The sequence below is a fragment of the Sarcophilus harrisii genome, chromosome 5, assembly GCF_902635505.1.
Source record: "Sarcophilus harrisii chromosome 5, mSarHar1.11, whole genome shotgun sequence".
NCBI classification, from domain to species: Eukaryota; Metazoa; Chordata; class Mammalia; order Dasyuromorphia; family Dasyuridae; genus Sarcophilus; species Sarcophilus harrisii.
The window spans coordinates 8,568,832-8,595,233 of record NC_045430.1 but is presented as its reverse complement, the minus strand read 5'-3'; the positions used below and the strand labels follow the sequence as shown (position 1 = coordinate 8,595,233).

Here is a 26,402-nt window from a genome sequence, read left to right as displayed (position 1 = left end):
AGAGAGAGAGAGAGAGAGAGAGAGAGAGAGAGAGAGAGAGAGAGAGAGAGAATTTCTGCAAAGGACTTACTTTACTTACTCTCCTTTACGTAAAATCATAAAGGAGTTTAGAATCAGGAAGTTAGGTAGCTGGGTCTGGAGTCAGGAAGATCTGCATTTAAATCCATCCTCAGACACTAGCTGTGTGACCGTGAGCAAGTCACTTAATCTATTTGCCTCAGTTTCCTCAGCTGCAAAATGGGGATGATAACACCTCTATTTTAGGATTATTGTGAGGACCAAGTGAGATTATAATTGTAAAATACTTAGCTCTATAGAAATGTTAATTGTTGCTGTTGTTGTTCAATGAGGGGAAGAGGAAGTAATCAGCATAGGGACAGATGAAGAACTCCAAAGCATGTCTTCTGATGAGAAATGAATCATTGCTGGATTGGGTGTCCTCCTTAACTGGAAGTTCTGGGAGACACTTCTGGTCTCATGGCTCTGACCTCCAGTCAGAGAGGCAGAGGGCACACTGGAAAGATGATTTCTAGGGCTGATGGCATCTCACAGGTGGATGAGTGGGTGGGAGGGTGATGGAGACATCTAAAGCAGGGCACCCGGTGGGGCAGAGAGGAGTGTCAGCTTGCTCACTTGTAAAATGACATACAGAACATTTGCTTCCACAAACACCTTCAATGCCTTTCTGTTTCCAGAGCACTTGAAAGTGTTATGTTCATGACCCAACAACAAGCCAGGGAAGTAAATGTTATTATTGTCCTCTCATTCCTCATTTACCTATGAGGAAGGATGCTCAGGGCAAGTTGACCTGTTCCAGGTGGTGATCTGTTCCAGGTCTTACAGCTTGTGATAAATCTGGGATTCTAACTCAGGTCCTTCTATTCATTCTTGGCTCTCTCCCATTTGACCACCTATCAGCCTTACAGATAAAGTATAAGCTTCCTGTAACCCATGTGACCCACAAGGATCTATCATCTACTCAAGTGTCCCCAGCACACTTGGAAAGCCCCATTGACCGCCGTCCTTTTATGTCTATGGCCAAGATCCCAAACTGGAATATAAGCATCGATGGAGGTGTGTCTAATCATAATCATCACCAGTGGCGATGACAAGTCTTGGCTGAATGCCTACTATGTGCAATCCCTATGCTAGGGGCTAGAGATATTGGACTGGTCTTCCCTGAAAACACCTCCATACTGTTAGTGTGCTAAGGGCACTTGAGCAGAAGGGCTTGGTCTCATGGACTCTCCTAGTCTGATAAAACTTCAGATGGCACAGTTGTAATGAGCAGATTCTGCAATTATAACCTGTGCTCACAAATCATAATCGGCATTTCGGCAGCACTTTTTAGTTGGCAAAGCACCTGCCCTCCACCCTGTGAGACAGTAATCATTATCTCCCTTTTTCTTTTACCGATGGGGAAAAAGCAGCCCAGAGAGGTTGTGACCAGATTCCACAGCTAGCAAGTATCTGGGGGCAGAATTTGAATTTAGATCCTCCCGACTCCAAGTCCAGCACTTTGTCCCCAGCTAAAGCTGATTATCTGGATGTGTTTATATGGGGCAAAAGAAAAAGGCTCACTCCGGGTCTGAGGATCACCCATCTGGATAATTCAAACCTCAAGGAGCCTTGAGGGGAAAGTTTGTCATTAAGTGTGGCCTGTCTACAGGGCTTTAGCCGAAGGATAGTTGTCAACACTCTCCCTCCCCACCCCCACTGTATGTAGTGTAGACCTGTACTCCGTGCCCTAGGCGTGCCCTAGTGACCAAGCTTCCCAAGGCCCTGGAGGGGGGAGCCATCTGCAAGGCATGTCAGCAGAAGGTCAATGATGAATGATCCCAAGGAAGGAAATCAATTGGATCAAAGGACATTGTTTAAATAAGTCCCAGCATCCTGAAAAGCTCTTCTTCTAGTGCACAGGGTTTTCCCGTGTAACCTGAATCCCAGGACAATGTGTTTTCTCCTGGAGAATCAAAATCCTTTGCCCTGGAAATATGGAGAGAGATCTTGGAGGGGGATAGGGAAATGAAAGCCGATAGCCTGCATTAGCACCCCAGGTGGTGTTGCCCATGGGGCATCCTGGATGCGGAGGGGGAGTATCGAGGGGGAGCTCTGGCTGAGGGGACCCGGCTGGCTTTGTTCTAGTTTTTTCTGATGCTGTAGTCCCTGGTCTCCCGGTCTTTTCCCCATGAAGTTTTTATCAATGATGAGGATTATGGCTGATGAAGATAGCCAATATTTATGTAATCGACTAAGGGATGTAAAGCATTTGATGAGTATCATCTCATTTGAACCCCAATTCTGTAAAATTGATGCTATCATTTTCCCTATGTCCCAGAAGAAACTGAGGTTCACAGAGATCATGATTTGTCCAGGATTACGCAGCTAGTCAATGTGCCCAGGACCATGTGAGGTTGGGATTGCAAATAGTATCACTCTCTTTTTTTTTGGAGGAAGAAACTGAGGCTCAGTGAGGAGAGTCTCTTAGAGAAAGGGACTTGTCCCCCAGCTGGTTCTGTCTGAACCCAGGTCTCCTGACTCCAAATCTTTGGTTTTAGCCACTATTCTGCCTTCCACCAGCAGGGAACCCCTCTTTTTCCCCATGACCCCAGGGGGAGACGTGAGGTTAATTTAACAAGTCATACATGAGCAGGGGTTAACTTAAATGTTCCCTTGTCCACATGTCACTTGCTTCTCTGTTCTTGTAAAGAACCATCTCCCCAAATTTGAGAGGGGCAGGAGCGGGAAGGGGGCCCTGGTGGGAATGGAAAATGCCCCTCAAAGGGTCCTCAGAAGAACAGGGAAACCAGAGCAGGCAGAAGAGAAAAGTCCTCCTTTAGTCTGAGGTTAGGAGGAAGAAGGGGGTGGGGTGGGGGAAGACTCAATGCTGGTTGCCAAGGAGATCTTGGGCTCACTGAACTTTCTCCCTTCAAAGCCTCCTGCTTTTCCTTTGAGGGAAGCCATTGATTTCAATCAAGGGGTCCCTGAATCCCAGAGCTAGGAGGAGTCTCTAGAACTAGCTAAGCCACTAGCCAAGGGACGTTTTTCAAGACACTGGGTGAAAAAGGATACCGTCCAAAGGAGCATTTCAGGGATCCAAATATTTGCTTCTTCTTATCTTCTTCCCCCTCCTCTTCCCCCTCCTCCTCCTCCTCCTCCTCCTCCTCCTCCTCCTCCTCCTCCTCTTCCTCCCCCCATCCCCTCTGTTGCTTTTCTGAAAGAAGCCGACTTTCCTTCAGGAGGTCACCTGCCTCAGAGAACTGAAAGAAAAGGGAAGGTCTTTGCTTTGGGCCAGAGGAATGGGGCAAGAGCCGAAAAGCACCCTGGGGGCCTGGAGTCTGCAGCCTGTGGGCTTCCCGTTTTTCTCTGCATCCTTTCAGGCGCTGGTAGGAACACTAGCTTTGGAGCTGGGAAGGTTGTCAGAGAGCATCTGCTCCAAGTCCCCTCATTTTACAGAGGAGGACACTCAGGACAGAGGAGGCTGGCCTTCAGTGCTCCCATCTCTGGCGGTTCTCGGGCTGGACCTGTTCTTTGCTGCCAGCACACTCGGCTCTGGATCCGAAGAATCCTGGATTTTGGTGTCAAACTCTTGGAATCTGAACCCCGGGCTCTGCCATGTGTTCGCTAGTCACCTGTACCTCTCCGGACCTCAGTTTCCTCATTTGGAAAATGGCCCAAGGCGGACCACTCCTGTCCTTTGATATCCCCGTGGCTCTAAATTTCCGATTCTGTGACCTCAGGGCCCTAATGGATGGAGAACCAGCCCCAGGACCAAGGCCGGAAAAGTCACTCCCCTGCAGACTCATCAGTGAGCTGTCGCTGGCTCCTTTTCTTGACACCCCCGAGGAGAAGCTCCTTCGGGCCGGGCGCACCTGAGCTTGTGTGCTTAGAAACGGGGCGAGATGTGAGCCTGCGCCCGGGGGGCCATTTAGCAAATGCTGGAGTCCCTGGGAGCAGAAGGCAGCGGCGGCCGGACACAAGAACTATGGGTAAGTGTTGCACACGCTGCCCCGCACGTAGTGGGCTCTTTATAAGTGCTTCTCCCCTTCTCCTCCCGGGACTGGAAAGGAAGGAGAGGATGCGGGCCCCGGCGGGTCACAGCGGAAGGGCGCCCAGAGATGGGCTCGTTTCGGTTAAGGAAGGAGGCCCGGGCGGGGGGCGTCCCACGGCAGCCGGGGGTGTCTGGGGTCCGCCCCGAGCGGAGGGGCCCCGAAAGGCGAAGGTGGACGTTGGGCTCAGCCCAGGGCGAGGTCGAAAGCCCCCGCGGGAACCTGGCAGCCTGGCCAGCTTCCCCGGCCACACTTTACGGAGAAAGGAGCGGGAGCCTCCGGCCTGGGTGGCGGCGGCCCCCGGGGCTGTCCGCAAAGTTCCCCAGCACGGGAGCCGTCCTCTCGGGCGCTGCGGGAAGGAGCCCGGAGGTCGGGAAACCTGGCTCCCGAGTGCGGTCCCGAGTGCGGGAGACCTTGGATAAGTCTTTTCTCTCGGGTCTCGGCTTTCTCCATCTTCTCTGGGATGCGGGGGCTGGGCCGCGCCGTGCCCGGGTCCCTGGCAGCCGGGTTTGCTCAGACTCGCGTCCCGCCCCGTTCCCGCGGCCAGAGGCAGCGGGCACGGAGCTCGCAGCCACATCCTCGCCGAGCGCACGCACACCCCCCCCGCCCCCCGCGTGCGGGCACGCACACCCTCTTGCACACACACATATACCCCCATACGCGCACAGGCGCGCACACAGAAACCAGACCCTACCTCGGCTCCGGCCCCCCCGGCCCCCCTCTCCGAACCCTGTCCGGAGCCCGGCCGGGGATTGGCCCGCCTCCGGAGCGGTCCCGCCCCTCCTCGGGGGCCCTGGACGAATCAGCGGGAGGCTGTCAGGTCGTCAGCACCGCGGACTCCCCGCAGCCCCCGGCGGCGCCCAGTCCCTTATCAGAGATCCAGCGGGGCCGGGCGGGCGGCCGAGCAGCGGCGGTAGCTGCAGCCACAGCAGCGGCAGCTGCGAGAGCCAGCGCCGGAGCCGGGGGCCAGCAGAGGACGGCCGGAGAGCCAGCCCGCGGCCGGACCCGCCGAGCGCCGCCCGCAGTCCTCCGTGTGCCGGGCCGGGCCGAGCGTGGCCTCAGCATGGGGGCTGCAGCCCTGCCCTGGCACTGGTGCCTGCTCCTCGTCCTCGGCGCCCCGGGCCGCCTGACCAGAGCCACCGGGGCCCCAGGTAAGCCGGCGGGCGCCCGCCGCCCCTGCCCTGCCCTGCCCCGCGGCCGCCCCGGACCGAGCCCGGGAAGGCGGCGGCGCCGCGCAGCCCGGCCCGCGCCCTCCCCGCATCCCGGAGCCCGCTCCGGAGAAGGGAGCGGGGAGGGAGCGCGCGCCGGGGGTCCCGGGCCGGGCTGCGGGCGCCGGCTCCAACTTGCGGATCTGCCTTTCAAAGGGGGAGGCCGGAGGGGAGTCTCGGGGGGGAGGGGCCCGGGGCCGGCAGGGAAGAAAGATGCTTTGAGTTCTGCCCAAGTAACTTCTCTCTCCCGGGCGTGTGAAGGCAGGAAGGGGCTGCTGCCTGCTGCCGGGGGCCGGACCGAGCAGGGCGCACGGGGCGGGGCCGCTCCTGGGTTCTCCCTCCCCCCGGAGACCCGCACCCCGCTGCGGGCGTGTGTGTGTGTGTAAAGGGGGGGCGAGAGAGAGAGAGAGAGAGAGAGAGAGAGAGAGAGAGAGAGAGAAAGTTCCTGACTAGCTCAATTGCAGTTAATTGTCCATCTGAGGATCTATCGCTCTCTGGTCGCCGTCTGCCTTGCCCCGTGTCTCCCCATCTCCTCTTCCTTTCTTAAGAGACGTGCGTACGCAGAGTTCGGGACAGCCAGCGGCTCAGTGCCCAATTTACTCCGAGTTTTCATTTACTCATCACTCGGGGTTGGTTACATTTCCCTGTGTCTCCTTCTCCTTTCCTCCTCCCCCCCTCTATCTATCTCCTTATTTCTCTTCACCTCTTCTCTCCAGTATTTGAGAGATGGGAGGGGAGGGAGAGCAGTTCTATATGGTATCTACACTTTCCGAATTACCGCTTACCTATCGTACAGCATTAGCTAGGTCTGGACGTGTAATCTCCCTGCCTTTCTCTCTGTGCTCAACTGGGGGTGAGGACACGAAGAGTGATTCAGTCCTATATTTAAGCGATCTGAGGTGTGACACTCTCTATCTCTCTGTCTCTCTCCCTCTCCTTCTCCCTTTCCCTCCCTCCTCCTTCACTCCTCTCTTTCTCTCCCCCACCCCCTTCCCCGTGAGAGGGAGATTAAGTCCCAGGTTTGCCCCAGCTGAGCCAGCTGTCTCTTTCCAAAGAGAGGAGCTGGTCATTGACTCCCTCAGGCTGAATTGCTTTCTGTCCATCTCCCCACCCCCTTTCCCTCCGGGCTCTCCCTGGACCGACCCCCCCCCCCCCCCCCTACCCCCCCCCCCCCCAAAAATCCGGGGACCCCCCCCCCCCCCCCCCGTGCCCTTGTATTGGCTGAAGTGGTTCGTGAGTCTTTAACCTGCCTCTTATTTTCATACACATCCTCATATTTGCTCCTTCCCTCACCTCCCCGCCCCCACATACACACACACACACACACACACACACACACACACAGAGTGGATGAGGCAGCAGGAAGACCCAAGGTGAAAGCAGTATTGGGTCTTTCAGTTAAGAGGCATCTTAGAAACTGAGTCCAAGTCCTTCACCCTTCAGCCCAAAGAGGGAAAGGCAAATGCCTTTGATTCCACAATGGTAAAGTCCGGGAGTAAGAGTTGGAGGTCGGTGAAGAGGAATGGGCTCTAAGAGGGGAGGGCTGAGGAGGAAAGAGGGAAGAGGGAAGGAAAGTGTGTGGGATTGCCGGAGCAGCCTGCAGGGCACCCTCGCCAGGCTCTGGTCCAGTATTCCTTATTCCCAGCACACCCATAAACCCGGTGCGGATCCTAGGTCAAGGAGCCAGAAGGGGCCAGTCCTTAGGGGACGACTTCCCACCCACCCTCCAGTCATCCACAGCCCTTTTGTCTGTCCCTACCGGCACCCCCTCCAGGTGTGTCGGCCTGTTGGATCTCCCTTGGAATTCACTCCTAAACCCCAACACCCACAGCTTGCAGGAAGGGGGGGGGGACATTTCTGTATCTCTTTATGTGTTTGTATTTGTCCCAGTACCCGTATCTTTCTATCTGGGGAGAGGGGCTGCTAACTAAATAAGTTATCTTGTAATGGGGGAACCCTCCAGAATTAGATAATTAATCAGGGGCTAAATGAGCTGATTCCAAAAGCTGCTGTGTACAGCTCCATCCCCTCCCCCCACCCCCACACACCTAACTATGATTCGGGAAGCCCTTGTGCACCGATCTCAACGTCTCCATGTCACCTTAAGGAAGAAACAAGTCAGGCGGGATGTCAGGAGTGGTTCCCCTCTCTCTCTCACACACACACATCGAGCCTAATATTGTGAATATTAGAAACCTGATTCTGTTATTGCCCCTTCTCACCGTCTCTGCCTGAGCTACAAGATTGAAACTCAGATTTAGTCTCTGGCTAATTGTCTCCCCCAGTTAGAGAAGTGCAGCTCTCCCCTCTCTCCCCCTGCTTCCCTTAAAGCTGAGATCCCACACTTACCCCCTCTTTCTTTGGAGGATTGCAGTCCCTCATAGCCCTTCTGCTGCCTCTCTGCAAGCCTGGGTTTCTCTTTCCCTTTCTCTCAGTTCTCCTAAATACGAAGGCAGACACCGACCTTTCCAGTTGGATACAGCGTCTTTCAGAGCTAGCAGCTCCTCGGCCCTAATTTCTCTCTGTCTGTCTCTCCGTCTCCCCCACCCCCTGCCTAGTTGGGGAGGGATTCATTGAAGCCGGCTTCCCAGGAAGGCTGACTTTTCCTTATTGACATTAGGGCTTTCTATCAATAGCTCCTTGCCTTGCCTCTAGGCTGGAGGGGGTAGGTGGGAGGGGGGAGGTCGGGAGGGCCGGGCTCCAGGAGTCTCCCACGGTCTCAATCCGGACCAGCCAAGGCAGTCTGTGACCCGACCCTCCCTCCTCCTCCCCCTCCCCCTCCCCATAGGGCCAGCTTCTCTGTGCTTCCTTCTGGACTCTCTACACAGATCCTAGTTCAGTGTTTGATGGAGAGGAGGGAAGAGCATTTCTGTGTTTCAGGTCAGCAGTGCCCAAAGACCATCCCCACCCTCTCCCAACCCCTCCAAGCCAGCTTGGGTCCGATGTTCAGAAATTGCCACAGACCTGCCCGAAGGGGAAAGGACCTTCCGGGTGGGCTAAGGAAACCAAAGGCCAGAGAGAGGCAGGGCTTTGCCAGCACAGTCAGTCCCTGAGAGGGTGGGAAGACTGAGAGGGGAGAGGGAAGCAGAGGAAATTCAGTGATGGGAGAGGGGAGAAAATCAGGAAGGAGAGTTTGGGATCAAAAGAACTGGGCCAAAAAAGAATTCCAGTCTTCCTCTCCCACACAATAAAAGGGTGATTTGTTACTCTCCCAGGGAGACAGCTTTGTGTGGAAAGTCTAGGAAGTACCGGGAAATAATTTGGAGTGCAAGACCCTGGATTCAAATGTACTGTGATACGTATGCACTCCCCCTGTGCTCTCAGCAGTCACTCACCCACCCCTGGACTCACATATAAAATATGGAGAGGGAATCTGAAAGGTCCCCCCAGTTCTAAATTCTAGGCTCCCTCTCTGAGCTTCAGTTTCCATGTCTGTAAAATAGGGACAGTGATCTCTGCATTAGGTAATAAGTTGTTGATTTTACATGTATCTGGGGAAAAATAAAATACTAAAAAAAAGTCTGTCATTGAAAGTCTTCCAAGACTGGGCAGGAGTGGTGTCCAATTCAAATAGAAGTGGATCTCAGCAGACTTCATCTCGACTTAGAAAACCACAAATCCACATCATCTGTGTTACGTTGTATTTTCAGAGTTTGGTCCACGGTGGAGAGTTGGAAGGGCCCCAAAGGTTATCAGCTCTAACCCCTTCATTGTGTAGATGGGAAAGCAAGGCTAGAGAGGTCATGTGACTTGAGCTAATTAGTGAGGTGAGATTTGAAGCTGAGCTTTGCTGCTTCCAAGTCCAGTGACCCGGAGTTGGGGAGACCAGCTAGCCAAGCTCTGGGTCTGGAATATTCTCTCTCCTCATCTCAGCCTTTTGGAATCTCTTCTGAGCTCAGTTTGAGCATCATTTTTCTAAGCGCTCCAGATGTCTAAGTGCCTCTGCCCTGGAATCACCTGGAAGATAACTTGTCTATATTTACATGTCTCTGTCTCTCTGTCTCTGTTTCTCTATCTCTGCTTGTCTCTGTCTCTGTCTCTCTGTCTCGCTCTCTCCCTCCCAATCTCATGGAGTTCCCCTAAATGTAGTACATTTCTCTGGAGGCTATTACTTAGTCAGTGCTTGTTAAGGGATCACTTGAACCCAGACCTAACCTAAAGCTCCTTCTATAGCACGCCTGAACATGTCTTCTCTTAAGTCCCTCCAGTGACAGGGAGCTCACTACCTCACAAAGCAACCTGCTTCAATAACGACTTGAACACCAAGGGTTTTAGGCTCCCTTGACTTCATAAGCCCCCGATCACCCGAAGGCCAGTTGTTATTTACCCTCTCATAAGCCCAGGTGACAATTTAGCCTGCTAGCTGTCTCACTGAGCGATGAGCCCACGAGGCAGCAGGAGACCCGGATGCCCTTGAAGTTGGGGCTTGGAGTGAGAGGAGATGGGGAAGGGCAGGGTGGGCGCCAGAGCCAGGGAGGGCGAACCCGGTGGCTGCATTTCTCTAACTCAGTGCCTGGAGTATTGTAACAGGTCTATAATAAAGGCCATTGATTAATGACTTGGTGATGTTTCCAACACCCCCGTGAGCGAGGGAGCACAGGGCATGAGTGGTCTGGCTTTAGAGGCAGGAAAGTTAACCCTTCGAGAGGGGGAAAGCTTTTCTATGGATCCCAGAGCTAGGAAGTGGAGGAGCACGAGGGGACCTGCGCCCTCCCAGGCCATCCCCAGCCCTTTGCAGGCTCCCAGTCTCTCAGAAGGGGAGCTTGGACTTAGAAGGGGAAGGAGGGGAATTCATGTTTCATTTTCTACCGAATGCTCAGAGGTACCACTCTTGTGACATCCGGACCACGTTCCTTGTTTACAAATGGGGAAACTGAGGTTCAGAACTTATAAGGTCCATGTTGCCTCTGTCTCTCAGTAGGTAGTGAGAGCTCTGTGATTCTGAGGTGGGGGAAAGCTGTTGGTGCTTGGGCTTGTTGGAAAAATGTGTGAGTGTGTGTGTGTGTGTGAGAGAGAGAGAGACAGAGAGAGACAGAGACAGAGAGAGAGAGAGACAGAGAAAGAGAGAGAGAGAGACACACACAGAGAGAGACAGAGACAGAGAGAGACAGAGAGACAGAAGACAGAGAGACAGAAAGACTGAAAGAGACAGAGAGAAATAGAGATAGAAAGAGACAGAGACAAAGAGAGACAGAGAGACTGAGAGAGAGACAGAGACAGAGAAATAGAAACAGAAAGATAGAAAGAGACAGAGAGACAGAGACAGTGACAGAGAGACAACAGAGAGACAGAGAGATGACAGAGAGACAGAGACAAAGAGACCAAAAAACAGAGACACACACACACACACACACACACACACACAGAGAGAGAGAGAGAGAGAGAGAGAGAGACAGAGACAGAGAGACAGAGAGAGAGAGGAGAGAGAGAGAGAGAGGAGACAGAGACAGAGAGAGAGAGAGAGAGAGACAGAGACAGACTGAAAGAGACAGAGAAATAGAGATAGAAAGAGACAGAGACAAAGAGAGACAGAGAGACTGAAAGAGAGACAGAGACAGAGAAATAGAAACAGAAAGATAGAAAGAGACAGAGAGACAGAGACAGTGACAGAGAGACAACAGAGAGATAGAGAGATGACAGAGAGACAGAGACAAAGAGACCAAAAAACAGAGAGAGAGAGAGAGACAGAGAGAGAGAGACAGAGAGACAGAGAGACAGAGCTTGAAGTTGCTGGGGCTAGGCTGGCACCTGGGCTCTCTGACCTTTGCCCTCAGGCTGAGCCATCTTGCCTCCCATGTGCCTCTGATCATCTCTCCTCAGATACGGATGAGTGTGCAGAGGGGACCGATGACTGCCACATAGATGCCATCTGTCAGAACACTCCCAAAGCGTACAAGTGCCTCTGTAAGCCGGGCTACAAAGGAGAAGGCAGGCAGTGTGAAGGTAAGGATGTCCTCGAGCCCTCCCCGGGCTCCTCGCCTAACCTGCCCCCGTATACTTTGTTGGATCAGAGCTTCTATAATCGGTTGGGTTCTTAAAGCGCTGAATATGTTGGACCACCCCTCACCCCAGCCCCTCACCCCTATTTACTGATTCCAGCTCTGCTGTGGCAGCGGCCACCACTTAGGTTGTCCCACTGCCACCAGGGGCTGCTTTGGGAGGGCCTCCTTAGGCCATTGGGAAGAGCGGTCTGGTTTTCAGCATGGTGGGAGCTGAAGCCGTGGTTTTGTTATTTCTTGGTCTAAAAAGTTGGGTTTTTTCTTTTAAAGTGACTAGTGTTTGTCAGTGAGCCTTATGATGGTGAAAGGGATAATAATAGCACATCTGGAATGTTTGCGGTGGGGGGATTAGAACATGGGATGTCAGGGCTGGGAGGGAGCCTAGAACAGGAGATGTCAGGGCTGGGAGGGAGCTTAGAACAGGGATGTCAGGGCTGGTAGGGAGCCTAGAACAGGGGATGTCAGGGCTGGGAGGAAACCTTAGAACCAGGGAGGTCAGGACTGGGAGGGGCCTCAAAAAGTGAATAGCAAAGATAGAGGGATCTAAGAAACATGGAACATCAGAGCTAAGAGGTCTTTGGAGAGAATCTGATGTCACCTTCAAAACAGAAGATACTAAAGTTGGGAGAAGAGGAATGATTTACACAAAAAGTTCTAGAGCTAGCAAGTGGGAAAGCTAGAGAATCCAGGGACTTCTGCTCTATTTTAACATTTCAAATGGTCTAAACTCTGCTATAAGTAATGAAAAGTCAGAATTCTCCCTCTACTCCTTCCCAATATCTCTTTCTCTATTGAAGTAGAGATAATATAATATGATGGAAAGAACCCAAGATTGAGAATCAAATCAAAGATTTAGAGGTAAAAGGAAACTTAGAGATTTTCTCTCACTAAAGCCTCGTTTTACAGATGTGGGAGCTGAGGCCTACAGCAGGCAAGTGACTTGCCAGAGCTCACAGAGGCAGTAAGGCTATTTAGACTCGGACCTCAGCTCTGGCACCTGGTGGCACTTACTAATTGTTTATTGACAGTGTGAGACTCTGGATGAATCCCTCTGTGCTGTGGACCTCAGTTTCCCTCTCTGTAAAATGAAGGGGTTATAGTGGATGATCTCTCTGGGCGCCTTCCAGCTCTGTGTCCTGTGAAGTTAATTAAAGAGAGATTCCGGGTTTCTCTGGTTCGTTTACAAATCCCATTCCTCCCACACACCTGACTTAGAAAGATTAATCCAGGGAGGGCAGCCTGTTTTATGGAGATCTGGAAATGAAGTCAGCTAGTCTCAAGTCATGTCAGCATGCCCTTGACTCAGCGTGCATCCTCTCAGAGACTTTCAGAGGCAAAGTATTTGTTCCTGCGTCAGAGCCTCCATTAAAAGGGAGATGATGGACGGAACTGAAAAAGGCAGGGCTGCTCTGCTGAAGCCAACAGAACATTTGAAACCATATCTTGTTCCTGGGGGCCTTTTCCTGGTCCAGAAGGACCCACACGGAATTTCTGGATTTGGCTCCTGGCTTCTGTCTTCAGCTGTAGGGCTGCCTGCCCTTTTCACTGTGGCATGAGCTCTTGGTCTGTGGCTTTAGGGAAGCCAGACCCTCATCCCTAACAGGAAGGAAAGAAAAAAGCCCCTTTTTTGGTTATCATCCCAGTGCTCAAAAATTCTCCTTTGGAGAATTGAGAACCTGAACTGTCAGAGCTAGGGAGGACCTTAGAACATGGAATGTTGTTACCTGGTGAGATCTGACAGTGCTGAAATCCAGAACTAAGAAGGACCCCGTGACCCAGAATGGCAGAGCCAGGAGGTACCTCACAACAGAGACTGCTGGAGCTGGGAAGGACCCACGATCAGGGAATTTTGGAGCTTGGAAGGGCCTTAGAACATGGCACTGCAGAGCTTCCCGAAGGGTTCTTGAATATAGAATGGCCAGGCTGGAAGGGACTTTATAGAGCATCTGTCTACTCCCTCCATTTGGGCAGGAGGAAACTGAGACCTGGAGAGAAGCTGTGTTCAGGGATGGCACTAGGTGAAGATCAGCTGGCAGAGATGGCCACGTTCATGGGACTGCTTAAAAAATAGGCTCATGTTTTACTAAGGCCGAACCCCAGCCAGCTTGCTGTCCCCCGCCAACTGCGGGGCCTGCTGTCCAAGCTCAGGACTCATGGGCCACTCAGCTGGCCTTGGAGCTCTCGCCCATTTTTTTCCTGGGAGCATCGCTAGATTGGTCTCTTTTGAGTGAGGGGGTTCAGAGGCTTGATGCAGTGTCATTCATAGACAGGGATACGTGAGGGACCTCTCCATTTAGAGGGAGCCCCTTCTCGGTGCGAGCCTTTCTCAGGGCACCCTCTTTTCCGGGAGCACACACCTTCTGGTTTCCCGCCTCTCTAGGGACAGCCGATGGCACGGTGGGTAACAGGCTGGATCTGGAATCAGGAAGACCTGAATTCAAATCACCTGAGATGCTCTGGGCAAGTCATTAACCTCTGCCTTCCTCGGTTTCCTCATCTGTGCCATGGCTATAATAATAAGTCCCCAAAACATGAGGATGAAATGAGATATTTGTTTTAAAATGTTTCTAAACCTTAAGATGCGCGCAATGCTAGCTCTTGTAAAGCTCATTCACGCTGATAATGAGAGGGTCTTCCAACGGTAATCTCTGTGGAGCCGTCTGTCAGGGACCCGTGGTGAGTTTAATGCAGTCGTGGGAAACACCCTGTGGGAGGAGATTTTCAAAGTTGCATTTTCTCTCTTAAGTCTCAGGCCACGGGGCTGGGGAGGTGGGAGTCATTAATCAAACAGCACACGTTTGTGAGCGTCTGCTCTGTACCAACACTGCTCTAAACCCTGGGGATACAACAGACGGACAGCAAAACCGGCAGAATCCTGATTCTCTGCAGATTTATGGCTTACATCTGTATGGAGGGGCCGGGGTCTGGGGATAGAGGTCATAGGGACCAGAGAGCTGAGGGAAGGCTTCTTGGAGGAGGAGGACTTTGAGCTTCCCATCAAAGACCCGGAGGGATCTCCCAGTCCCAGTGGGAATGGGACATCCCAGACCAAAAGAGAGCAGTGACCATAGGACATCTTGGTGGACAGAGACCTGTCTTTAAGTGGGGAGGAGTGAAAGAAACCATGTCTGTAAACATGGACTCTGAGATAGTGGGAGGGACTTGGGGAGTGAGTCCAAGAGCCCGCCGCCTTTGTGGGGACACTGCACTCGAATGTTTGGGATGTGCGCTACCCAGGGATTTTTCCCAACAGTCCTGGAGGAAAGTGCTGGGACCCCCGCAAGAGAAGGCTGAGGGAGGCGGAGGATCCGGGAGCACTCGGGTCAGCACCGAGCAGACTGGAAGGCAGGCGCAGGAGCCGAAGGCCTCGTCAACCAGCCAGTGTTAGTTTTATTCTCCCCACCTTGTGAGGTCGTAGAAGGCCTTGACTGCCAGGCCAGCAGGTTTGCTGTGAGTTTGCTGAGCAGTGGGGTCAGTGGTTTGAGGTGCGTGATCAGACAGACTATGGCCAGGCTGGCTGGGATGCATCCGACACTCCCAGGGATGCTGGTCTCGGTGGCTTCCCATTGGCCAGAAAGTCTCCAAGGAGACGCCGGGAGCAAGGATGGCCTGGGGGCAGGAGGAGGCAGGGACCCCTGGCTCTGGGCACGAGGGTTAAGAAGCTCCAATGGTGCTTCCGCGACCAGGGCCTGGGGCCCCAGTGTCCAGTTTGGTTCCACATGTGTTTTTCCCAGCACACGCCTCCCTTTACATCAGTTGTTGTAGCCCTGTTATGAAGACTTTGGCCAGGCAGGGACGGTAGGGACGAGCCTTGGAAGTGCAGCCGGGAGTTGGGCCTCTGCCCTGCTGGGTGGGCCTGGGATCTGCCCTGCATGGGATTCTGCCTGTCGCAGCTCTGGGCCCGTCAGACCCGCCTGTGGCCACACGGGGAGTCCAGTCCAGTCGCTGGCTCCGGACACAGCTCTTTCCTTGCCATTTCCCTGGGGGCCCTAGTCCCTGCAGAGCACCAGGACCATGGAATCTCCACTGCTAAAGTCTCTAACTACCAACTGTTGTCCTCCAGCGATGAACCGAAGCAACGCCCCCTGCCCCCAGCCTCAAATTCCTTGTGTGTACGGCTGGGATGCCATTAGGAAGGACTGGAAAGGTCCCGGCATTCTGGAGAAGTGGGCTTTCTAGCCCTGGTCTAGGGAGCCTGTGAGCAGGTAGTTATCCAGCTAATGCTTGGAATCCTAAGTCAGGGACACCCTCAGGACATGACCCCCTTCCTCTTTCACTGCTGTAAGCAGAGGAAGTGACTTGTGGAAGGCCGGAAGCTAGGACCCAGATTGGAGAGAAGGATGCCCCCCCAAACCAGAAAATGAAGTCCCGTGGAGATCCGGCTTCAAGGACCGTCTCTGACACTTAGAAGCTGATATGTTCTCAACTCCAGAGTCTGTCTTCTCATCAATAAAATGAGCACAAGAACCCTAGTCTCACCTGTCTCACAGGGATGTGAAAATCACCGAAATAACGCAGGGCCAAGTATTGGGAACCACAGGATTCTAGCTGCAGGTTAGTTATCGTCATTAATAATGATGCTGATTATTTTTCACTCAAGGGCTATTCCTAGGGACTCCCTATGAGAAAGCTCCCTTCCCAAATGTAGGTCTGCAGCTTTTGGAGCCTCAGGGAGAATTCAGGAGCAATCAAGTTGGGGTCAAGTGACTTGCCCAGGCCCCCCCCAGCAGGACGTGTCCGAAGCAGGTCTGTCTGTTTTCTCTAAACAAACAGGAGGAGCCTTGGAGCAGCCTCGTGGCCGGGCAGCCGGGCTCGCCCGCCAGCTCCGCTTCCTCCAGCATCCACAGAACCACCAGATCCGGATCTGGGAGAGAGCAGACATTACCTAGCACAGCCCCTCTGCAGGAGTCTGGCTGGGAGTTTCAGTCTGGCTCAAAAAGGGACTGGCTGTGAGACTGGGGCTCCTCATGCACTAAGGGAGGTGGCTGGGCCGGACCCACTGGGAACCCTTCTGAAGCACTAATTCCCTTGACAACATCAGAGAAGCTGGCTCATCCCTCTGTGACACTGTCCTCCAGGGGACCCCAGCTCTCCCCCTTTGGAGACCGTCAGTCCCTCCCAAGTGTAGACCGGCTTCATCAGTAGGGAGTTCTTAAATGCACTGAGAGGAAATCTGGCCTTCTGCCACTCTGCCCCGTCCTGTCCCATCTCATACTTGGGGCCCAGCAAAACAAGGGGGGGGGGTCCTTCTTTTCTGAGATAGTCTCTCCATCTACAAGAAGACAGCATCTGTGTCTCCCCTGAGACTTCTTTTCCCTTGGCTGAGCACCCCCAAGCTCCTTCCACTGCTAGAACGGCCAGAGCTATTACTAGCGATTTTTGAGCCTGGGACAAATCATACAGAAAACCCTTTAATTAAGTGAATGATGGGTGAGGGGGAGAGCTGAGCTCTCTAGGGCCCCAGGAGACTGCAGCTGTGAGGGTTTGGGGAGCAGGACGGGATGGATACAGAGGAGCTTCCCTCGGCAGGATGGGGTGTGAGAGGGAGGAAGTGGCCCCCTGGGCATTTCAGGGTATTCTGACCAGGCGCTCAGCTCTGCTGGTTCCACTGCTGAAAGTAGAATAGGTGCCCCAGCTCCCTTCCTAATGTCGGCCTTTGGGGAAAGTCTTGAGTAGAGTGGGGTTTTTTTTTAGTTTATTTTTAATCCACATTGTTTTATGAATTATGTTGGGAGAGAAATATCAGAGCAAAAAGGAAAAACCATGGGAGAGATTCAAAAAAGGAAACCAGGAAAAAGAAGTGAACATAGCCTGTGTTGATCTCTTAGTTCTTTTTCTGTCCAAAGTCTATTGGGATTGTTTTAGATCACAAAACCTCTGAGAAGAACCGAGTCTTTCACAGTTGATCACACATTCTTGCTGTTACTGCATACAATGTGTTCCTGGTTCTGCTTGTTTCACTCAGTTCATGTAAATCTTTCCAGGTTTTTCTAAAATCAGCTTGTTCATCATCTTTATAGACAATAATGTTCCATTGCCTTCATTGCCACAACTTGTTCAGTCATTCCCCAATGGATCCACTCCCTGTCCAGTTCTTGGCTACCACAAAAAGAGCCGTCAGTAGAGTGGCCTTGAGACTCCTCCCGTACATTCTGTGTGTCGGGCCGTGTCCCGGGCTCCTCAGTGGGTGATGGCTGGTGCTCGTTGGCTCTGTCCTTAGCTCCCCTTCTGGGTGCTCTCTTGTCTGTGGCTATGCTGCGTCCCAATTGTGGAGTTCACACCTTTTCCTCCTTCACTTTCCCAGGGCTGAACACTTGCCTTGTATCCAAGGGGCTGAGCCCAATAGGCTTAGGGGTAGGGGAAGACCTCCATGGCAGCTTCTAACTCAGTGCCATTTCTCCAAATTTCTGAGCTGTATGTGCTAGGGCTGGTCAAATATGTGGGAGCTTGGAAGGAGGGCCTGTTGTGGTCCAGGCCCTGGGGATGCAAAGACAAAAGGGAAAAGACCCCATCCCAGAGGGTCTTACCTTCTCCTGCAGTAGCCATCCTCTTTCCATTCCAGGTGGCTGGGCATTTTCCTCCCAAATGTCCCATGGGGAGAGAGGGAAAGTACAATTTTTTTGTATTTTACAGAAGAAATTGATGTTTATTCCAATTAACTGACTAAGTTAGCAGCAGAACTTAGGGTTCCTAGATAGGATTTATTGCTTTCAGAGCCTCTCATCCAATGGCCTCATTTTGCTAGATCCAGGGAGGGGAAGGGGCTTCCATGAGGCCCTTAAAGGCGGGAGAGCAGAAGCATCGTCAGATCCCTTCATTCCAGATCTTCTCCCTTTGGGTTGACACCATACAAATCCAGGTCTTTTCCCACTCCGTCAGGGAGCTGCAGTTAGCCCTGAGGACAATGAAACCCAAGAACGGCAGTACCGATGCACAGGACCGCTCTCCCATAACTTAAGTTGCAGAGCCAGGGCTCCTTGGCTCCAGGGCCCGTACTTTATTCACTCTGTCAAATTGCTTCTCTAGTAAGAATTAATGATCCTAATGAATGATTACAATGACCAGTATCCTGGGGTACCCAGATTCTCCTCCCGTGGATGTTTCCTCTTCTTGTCAGGCTTTTCCCAAGGGCTGGAAGCCCCCTCCTCGTTGCCCACAAACGAGACCAGGTCTCACTCCTGTCCCAGCTGGCCATCCAGCTCTGGTCTGCATTAATCCATCTAGGTCGGCTTTGCTGGGTTCTGTTATTAAAGGGGGCTGGGAGAGTTCATATGCCCTTGAAACTCTTCATCTCATTTAAACTTAATTGCCTCGTTTTTCTAGACATTTGCTAACGAAAGAAGCCAAATTATAGCTGGAATTAGGCCTTACTAATCTTAATTAAAAGCCCTCACTGATAATCAGAAACAGCCCTTCTTGTGAAGGGCCAGCGGCTGAGGCCGCGCCTTAAATGCCTTGTTTAAATAACTGCAGCCCTTTTGATAATAGTTGTTTAGTCTGAACTCAGGAGCCTGTGTTACCTTCGCCAGCCACAGTACATGGTGGTTTTTGTTCTGTTCATTTTCGGCAAGAAGATCCCTCTATGACGTGGTTTGTTCCAAACCATTGTCGTGGAGATGGGGAGAAGAAGAGGGTCCTTTCTTGGGTCTGGGGTCTTGTCTCAGAAAGTCTCTGATGTTGCTTGGGGAAGGTCAGTGTTTCAGAGCCCACCACCTGGACCTCCAAGTCCCGGAATCTACAGTGCATTACTAGAGTGACTTCCTACCTTTTTAATATCTACCCTGTGACTGGCTGTACTCCTCTTAAATTAGGGGGGATTATGGACTCTGTTATTAAGGGTGTGTGTGGGGGGGAAAGCCCTCTCCTAATAACATACTTGGGAATCCATTTAGTCAGACATAAAAAAAGTCTTGAAACCAATTAGCATTGTTAGTGTAGACGGACCAAGACCTCATTAAGGTATTTTCATCATCTGTTAGAGCACTCTGCAGTTTAACTCTTGATAAAATCGTGGTATTTTCCCCCTTCGGGAGGCCAGGAAGAGTATGGAGAGACAAAGGAGGGGGTAGAATAAAAGAAACCAGGCGATTTTCACAAAAGCTTGACCCTGGGAGAAGCTCCATTGGCCACCGAGTCCCACCCTTCCTAGAGCCAGAATCCCCTCTATAATAGATGGCCCTAGACTGGGAGCCAGGAGGGCCCTCAGAAACCATCTCCCACTCCCCTCCTTTTTACAGGTTAGGGAACTGAGGCCCATAAGTTTGTGGTGGTTTCCCAAGGTCACCCAGTGAGGAAGTTGCCGAGTTGGAATTCAGACCCAGGGCCCCTAACTACAAAGCCCCTGATCCTTCCTTTACACCGTGGTCCCTGGCAAGTAGTCCACTAGGCCAGGCTGGAGCACTCCCAGGATAGGGGCTCACAGCCTTCCATGATTCTTGGGATATTTTTCCTTCTAGCCAGTCAAAACCTGCCTCCATCGCTCCTGGGGCTAGTGGGGCCACGCAGGAAAATCCCTTTTTCAGAGAAAAATTGGTGGTGTCAGGCACGCGTCCTGGCCTTCTCCCACTCTCATTCGATCTGGGTGGGTCCCTCTGGGGCCAAGCAGAAAGGTCGCTTCTCTATTTCACAGGAAGTCCTTGGGTATTCAAAGATGGCTCTCATGGCGCTGTGGATGGAGGGCAGCTCTCAGGTATTCAAAGATGGCTATGATGGCTCTGTGAATGGAGAGTAGCCCTTAGGTATTCAAAGATGGCTGTAATGGCTCTGTGGATGGAGGGCAGGCCTTGGGTATTCAAAGATGGCTCTCATAGTGCTGTGGATGGAGGGCAGCCCTTCTGTATTCAAAGACGGCTCTCATGGGGCTGTGGATGGAGGGCAGGCCTTGGGTATTCAAAGATGGTTTTCATGGCTCTGTGGATGGAGGGCAACCCTTGGGTATTCAAAGATGGCTCTCCTGGCACTGTGGATGGAGGGCAGGCCTTGGGTATTCAAAGATGGCTCTCATGGCACTGTGGATGGAGGCAGGCCTTGGGTATTCAAAGATGGCTCTCATGGGGCTGTGGATGGAATTTCTCCAGGCTAAAAACCCTAGTTCCTTTCATAGATCCCCAGAGACAGAGAAGAAACTTGAGAATGTCAGAAAAAATATGGGATGGTGACCCTCAAATCAAGAGTGCTTCCTTCCAGCCTAGAGTTGATTCAGTCACAAGATTGGGTTAACGGTCCCAGATGCCTGCCTTCTAGGTGGGTGCTGGCCTGGTGGCACAAGGTAGAAAATCCCAATGACCATATTCTGGCCCAGAGGGCCACTCTGGGACTCGGTCTAAGGCTCACTTTGCTCTTCTCAGAAAGAAGCTTGTAAATTCCAGGAGGGCAGAGCTCCCTTTATCTTCCCAAGAGGGACTTAATAAGGCTTTTCACATGGAAGAGGAATTAGACTTTCCCTGCTTGTCCCAGAGAGCAGAATCAGAAGCTGGGGAGGTGGAAAGCTGCCAGGATGCAGATTTAGGCTAAGTGAAAGGAAGGACTCCTCCACCATTGGAGCAGTTCACAGGGACCCGGGCTCCCCCATTCCCCAGAGCTCCTCAGGCAGGAATGCCTTTTGAGTATGGGTTGTATGACAGGGCCCTGGGTCCCTCCCAGTCTGGAGATTCTGTACTCCAACCTGTTTCTTCTTCCCCTGCCATGCCTCCAGTCACAAACCTGCCCTCGTCCCGCCATGAACCTTGAGTGGTAGCGTGAGAGATAAGAGCCCTGTGGATCCACAGAGCGAGCTTCAGACTCCAGGTAATACACTGCGCTCTGTCTCCATTGCCTCTTGGACCTTGGGGATGTCATGGTCTCTAGGTCTCAGTTTTCTCACCCATTGAATGAAGGATTGATATAATTTCCATGTGAACATTCTCAGACCTCTTCGGGCTTACATCCTGGCCCTGGGGTCTGGAATCAGGATTGGGAGACCCAGAGTCAAGGCTTGGCCCCCTCACACTCTTGTCTTGTGACTACATGGGACTCAGTTTCATTTTCTATAAGATGAGAGAATTGAACAAGATGGCCTTTAAGGTCCCTTTCAATTTTGACTATGAAAAATATCATTGAATAAGTCAGCCTCTCTAGCCCTTGGTATCCACATCTGTTGGATGATGATGATGATAATAATAATAATAGTAATAATACCAGACCTGTCTATTGTACCTCTTGGGGTACTCACTCATGAGGCACTTTTAAGTCCCTCCAAGGGACATCCTCCTTAGCCTCCCATTTGTGCTTTTCCACCCTGCTTTGAAAGACTTTGGTGAGAGCCCAGAAAGCTTCTTGTGGCTTTCCTGCTAGCTCATTCAATGGAAGCCACTTTCAGGGTTCCTTTAGAATTGCCTTTTATTACATTCTCTGTATTTGCTTTTCTATGGGAGGAATGTGACCCAGAGAAGGCCATTATCCCTAAGAAAATAAACTTGGAGTGGGCTTTGGACAGCTACTGAAAATGGCTCCTGCCTCCCGAAGGCCTCCCTGTTATCCCCAGATGAAATGGGCAGGGCTTGGTGGAGGCACAAAGCCTGGATCCCCGACGCTTTCTGGCTGGGTGATATCGGATAAGCCTTGGGAGCCCCTTCCTCACGGGAAGAGCCCTGCTTTCAGGAGCAGCAGCCTTGTGATAAAAGGCAACAGCCAGGGGTTCCCGAAGTGGAGTTTCTCTGGGCTGATTCCTGAGACAGTATTTATAACAAGGGAGAGCTGGCCCTCAGTTTCTGAAACGGATGCTCAGCATCCTCCCAAGCACCCCTTCCCCTAGTCGAAGCCTCAGCCTTGCTTGCCCAAGTTCCTGCTTTAGCCTCTAAATGGGTTTCCATGGCTCTGGGATCTTCCCAACTCAAGATGCTGAGGCTCTCATTCTCAGAGAAAATCAGACCCACAGATTCATAGTGAGGAGCTCAAAGGACATCGAACCTCCACCTTCTCATTTCACACAGGAAGAAAAACGAGGTTCAGAGAGGTAATGAGCCCATGGTCTCACTAATTGTATGGGGAAGAGGTCCTCTGTTCCCCTATCCCTCATTCTTCCATGATGCTCCATGTAACCCCCTCATTGATGGCTCCATACACACTGTTTGCAGAATCCCAGAATTTCAGAGTTGGATGTGACCTCAGAGGTCATGTCATCAAATTTGTACCCGATGAAGATCACTCTTGCCACAGCTCCAGTAAGTGTTAAACTCTGCTGGTAGGGTGGGCAGCTCACTACCTCCCAGAATAGGCCATTTCCTCATTCTCCCATGTATCAGCTCCCATATGTTCAGTTATCATCTCTATGAGGACGATTCCCAAATTGATGAATTCAGCTCTGACCTTTCATTGACAAGTGGTTTTTTGTTTTTTTGTTTTTTACCATCTTGGATTGAATGTCCCTTAGATATCACAAATGCAACATGTCCCAAATAGAGCTCATTAACTTTCCCCCAGACCTTCCCCTCTTCTCAGTTTTTCTGTTCCTGTCAAGATACCGCCATCTTTCCAGTCCCCCAGGCTCCCAACCTTGACAGCATCCTTGAGTTGTCTCTCACTCTAAACTGTTGACAAATTTTGTCAATTCTGCCTTTACAACATCTCTTATATGTGTTCCCTTCACTTCATGCAATACTCACCATCCTGGAGCAGGTCCTTAGCACCTCATTCTGGGTTATTTTCGTGGTCTGGGGTCTCTGATCATGTCACCTTCCCTGCTCTGTGCCTGAAACCTCCCCTACACAATAGAAAATATGCTGGCAGGTAGAGCCCTTCACAAGCTGGCTCCTTTCTGCACTCCGGTTCCCTCTGAACACTCCATGCTGCTCACCTGATCGCTGCTCACCTGATCACTGCTCCTCTTACACTGCATCCACTTGTTCCCCATGCCTGGAAAGCTCCCTCTTCCTCTTTCTCTTCCTCCTCTCCCTTCCTCCTTCTCTCCATCTCTACCTTCTTTCCTCCCTCCCTCTTCTCTTTTTCTCTTCATTCATTTCCTCCTTCTCTTCCTTCTTCTCTCCCCCTCCTCTCCATCCCTTCCTTCTTTGCTCCCTCACTCCTTCTCTCCATTCTGTTTTCTTTTCCTTCTTCTTTTTCCTTCCCTCCTTCTCTTCCTTTTTCTCTCCCCACTCCTTCTCTCCATCCCTTCTTCCTTTCCTTCCTTCATCCTCTTCTCTGGCTCTTGCTTCCCTTTGAGAGGCTTCTCAAGGTCCAGCCTCCTGCTGGAGGCCTCCCTCAGTTTCCTTAGCTGGCAGTGCCTTACCTTAGTTTCCTTTACAAGCCTGTTTCTTGTAAGTGCATGGTTCCATGCTGTTCGACTGTAAGCTTCTTGAGGGTAGGGACCGGGCCCTTTGCCTTTCTTTGTCTTGCCAGTGCTCAGTGCCCGGTGCTTGCTTTGTACAAGAACGGCCTCCTTCTCCCTCTCCCGATTAGCGTATGAGCTGTGTCCCTGAAGCTGTCCTTCAATTGCATGTGGAGCTTCTGGGACAAGACCTGGTTTTCATCTCGGTGCCCCCGGAGCTTCTGGCCCAGGGCCCTGCACACAGCAGGCACTTGGTAAATGTTTGCTGAATGACTAATAGTCTTCGAGTTCTTTCCATTATCAAATTAAAAGAAAAGTCAGTTCTTCCCAGAAAATCCCATGAATTTTTTTTCAGAAGGGAGCACAAAAGTGAAAGCTGGAGGGGTGGGCAAGCAAGCCTGGCGCCTTTGTACTAGCCAGGGGACACCTCCACATCAGATAATTTGAGGACCCCTCTTCTTACATCATTGCATAAGCCCAGCTAAACATTTATTAAGCACCTGCTGTCTACAGAATTCCGGGCTGGGCATTAGGTGAGATCCTTTCCATTGCCTCGCTCCATGTGACTGTTGGCTTTTTATGAGTTTAATCCAATCTCCTGGCTCACTTTTGATGCCAGAATGAATTGGTTCAGGAGTTTGGAACAAATGCAATGCCCTCAACAGTATAAATGGAAAAAATGCTCACCGATTGTGCAACTAACACAACCCTGTGTTATTGTAGTGACTGATATTTGCCCTGGAGAAGAGGTGAGGAAATAGAGCTCCCTCCTTATGCTGGAAAAGTGGGGGGCTATGGGTGCAGAATGCTGAATATGTTCTCAGATGCAGTCACTTGGCTGGTTGGTTTTACTTAGCTGATTTTCTTTGATTATTGGATGTTGGTACTTGGGCTTGTTGGCAAAATGTGTTTGAGTGTGTGTGTGTGTGTGTGTATGTGTGTGTGTGTGTGTGTGTGTGTGTGAGGAAGAGAGAGAGAGAGAGAGAGAGAGAGAGAGAGAGAGAGAGATGGATGTTGTAAAGAGGATATTTGTAAGTGACTATAATGTAAAAATAAAAGCATCTACAAAAATCTTTTAGAAATCATAGGATTGGCCCAGAATGCCTTCAATGAGATTTTAAAAAGGGGAGACTTTTAAAAATCAGGATTGGCCTAGAATGCCTGTGGGCCCAACCAAGACAGGTCAGCACCTTCTCTGCAGCCTAAGTCTTTGACGGCTGGTCAGAGTGGGGAGAAGGCAATTTGTTCAGGGTCAGTTGCCAAGATGTGCCAGGAAATCATGGTCTTGCCAGCTCCCCAGTGCCCTAACCACCTTGGAGCCCTGCCTGGCGAGCTCTTCTCTGAACACTCTGTCAGCCTTTTCCGAGCCTCCCAACTAGAAATGAGCCCCTTCTGTTTGACCTTCTCAGCCCTCTCTGATCATTTCTGTTCACTCAGTTTCCTAGATTGTAGGCTGTACCCTTAGTTGGCACACTGCCTGGCACCCAGTAGGCACTCAATGAATGCTGATTGACTGAAAAAGAGAGCAGGCTCTCTAAAGTATCGGTTATTGCAGTCAAGGACGATTTTCTCTCCAGAAATGAGCACATAGGTACAAATTAGTCAATATTAACTGAATTTGGCTAGGATGACACGGGGCCCAAATGTGCGCCCTTGCTACAGTGGCCCACTGGTTCTGGTTCTCTCTCCTCCATGGGACGGCTCCTATTTCCCTCTCCCCCCACTTTAAGAAATTAAGAAAATTAAGGTTTAGGAACTTGGGCATCTGTCCATGATTATAGACCCAGGAAGCAACGTGGCCAGTGCCTGAACCACCTCTCCTCATGTGCAGCCTCTGGGTCTGAAGTCAGAAGCCCTCGAGGGGCCATGTTGCTCCCTGTCTCCGGCCTTCCCTTCTTTGCTCCATAAACCCAAAGGACTGGACCAAATGATCTCCCAGTTTCCATCTCATCAATGAGCTTATAATCTTCCTCCAAGCGATCGTAACCAGTGGCCACCTTAGGCGGCTTCCACGGGCCACCCCCAGGCAGATGATCCCCACTTGCCATGGTCCCCAGGCCCCAAACACCCACCTTAGCTCAGACAGCCTGGGCCAGCCAGAATCTGGGTTCCAGTGGCAGAGCCCTCAAGAGCCAGGGTCCTCTCCACACCCGCTGCCCGTCCTTCAGGAGGTGGCCTGGAACGCCAGCTCCAAGAACTGGAGCAATGGGCACTGGGGCTGTGACTTGGCCAAGTTGGCGAAGGGATGAGACAGAGGGCTGAAAAAAAAAATGCACTGCTTAGGAAAATGTCCTAAAATGGTGTTAAAATGAAATAAGAAAGGAAGCTCTGACTCATGACAATAGGATTAAAAACTCAGCACCACAGAAAAATTGCTATTTTATGAGGCAGAAAAAAGCCTGATTGAATGGAACCCTCCCCTGAGTCCCCCAAGTGTCCCCCCCTCTGGTTCCCCAAGAGCATTGTGGGGAGCTCTTGATTCGGGTTCCAGTGCCTCTATTTTCCTCCAGAGAAGTCGGCTTGGGTAAAACCTCATAATGAGCAATTCTGTCTTTTATTTGTTTCCTCTGCAGAAGAGGGAAGAAGATGGCCCCTGCTGGCCATAGGACCTTTAGGAGGTTTTAGTTACATGCAGAGTTAGAAGTGGAAGCCGGCAAAGAGAGTCCTTTCTCACCTGCCCAGGTCCCCACTGGATAATGAGCTTGGATCACACACTCTCCGGGTCCTCCAGGACTGAGATTCCGAGTTCTAAAATTCTGCCCTGAAGTTCCAGGCTCTAAGGAACTGCAGCTAAAGTTCTGTGGCAGGATTGGCAAGAGGGAGACCAAGCAGCAGCTACTGC

The 26,402-nt window shown here is 51.6% G+C and overlaps 1 protein-coding gene across 5 annotated transcripts in view; it reads left to right on the top strand.

Annotated features, from left to right (window-relative positions):
- Nucleotides 1-4,871: 4,871 nt before the first annotated feature.
- The window catches only part of SCUBE1 (signal peptide, CUB domain and EGF like domain containing 1), a 216,090-nt gene continuing 194,559 nt past the window's right edge, over nt 4,872-26,402 (top strand). For 3 of the 5 annotated variants that reach the window (XM_031938459.1, XM_031938457.1, XM_031938456.1), the window contains exons 1-2: nt 4,872-5,200; nt 11,078-11,200. In XM_031938459.1, the coding sequence (XP_031794319.1) occupies nt 5,113-5,200; nt 11,078-11,200 (211 nt within the window). In that variant the 5' untranslated portion in view covers nt 4,872-5,112. The remainder of the gene's footprint in view (nt 5,201-11,077; nt 11,201-26,402) is intronic. The other 2 variants (XM_031938460.1, XM_031938458.1) reach the window with 1 other exon arrangement.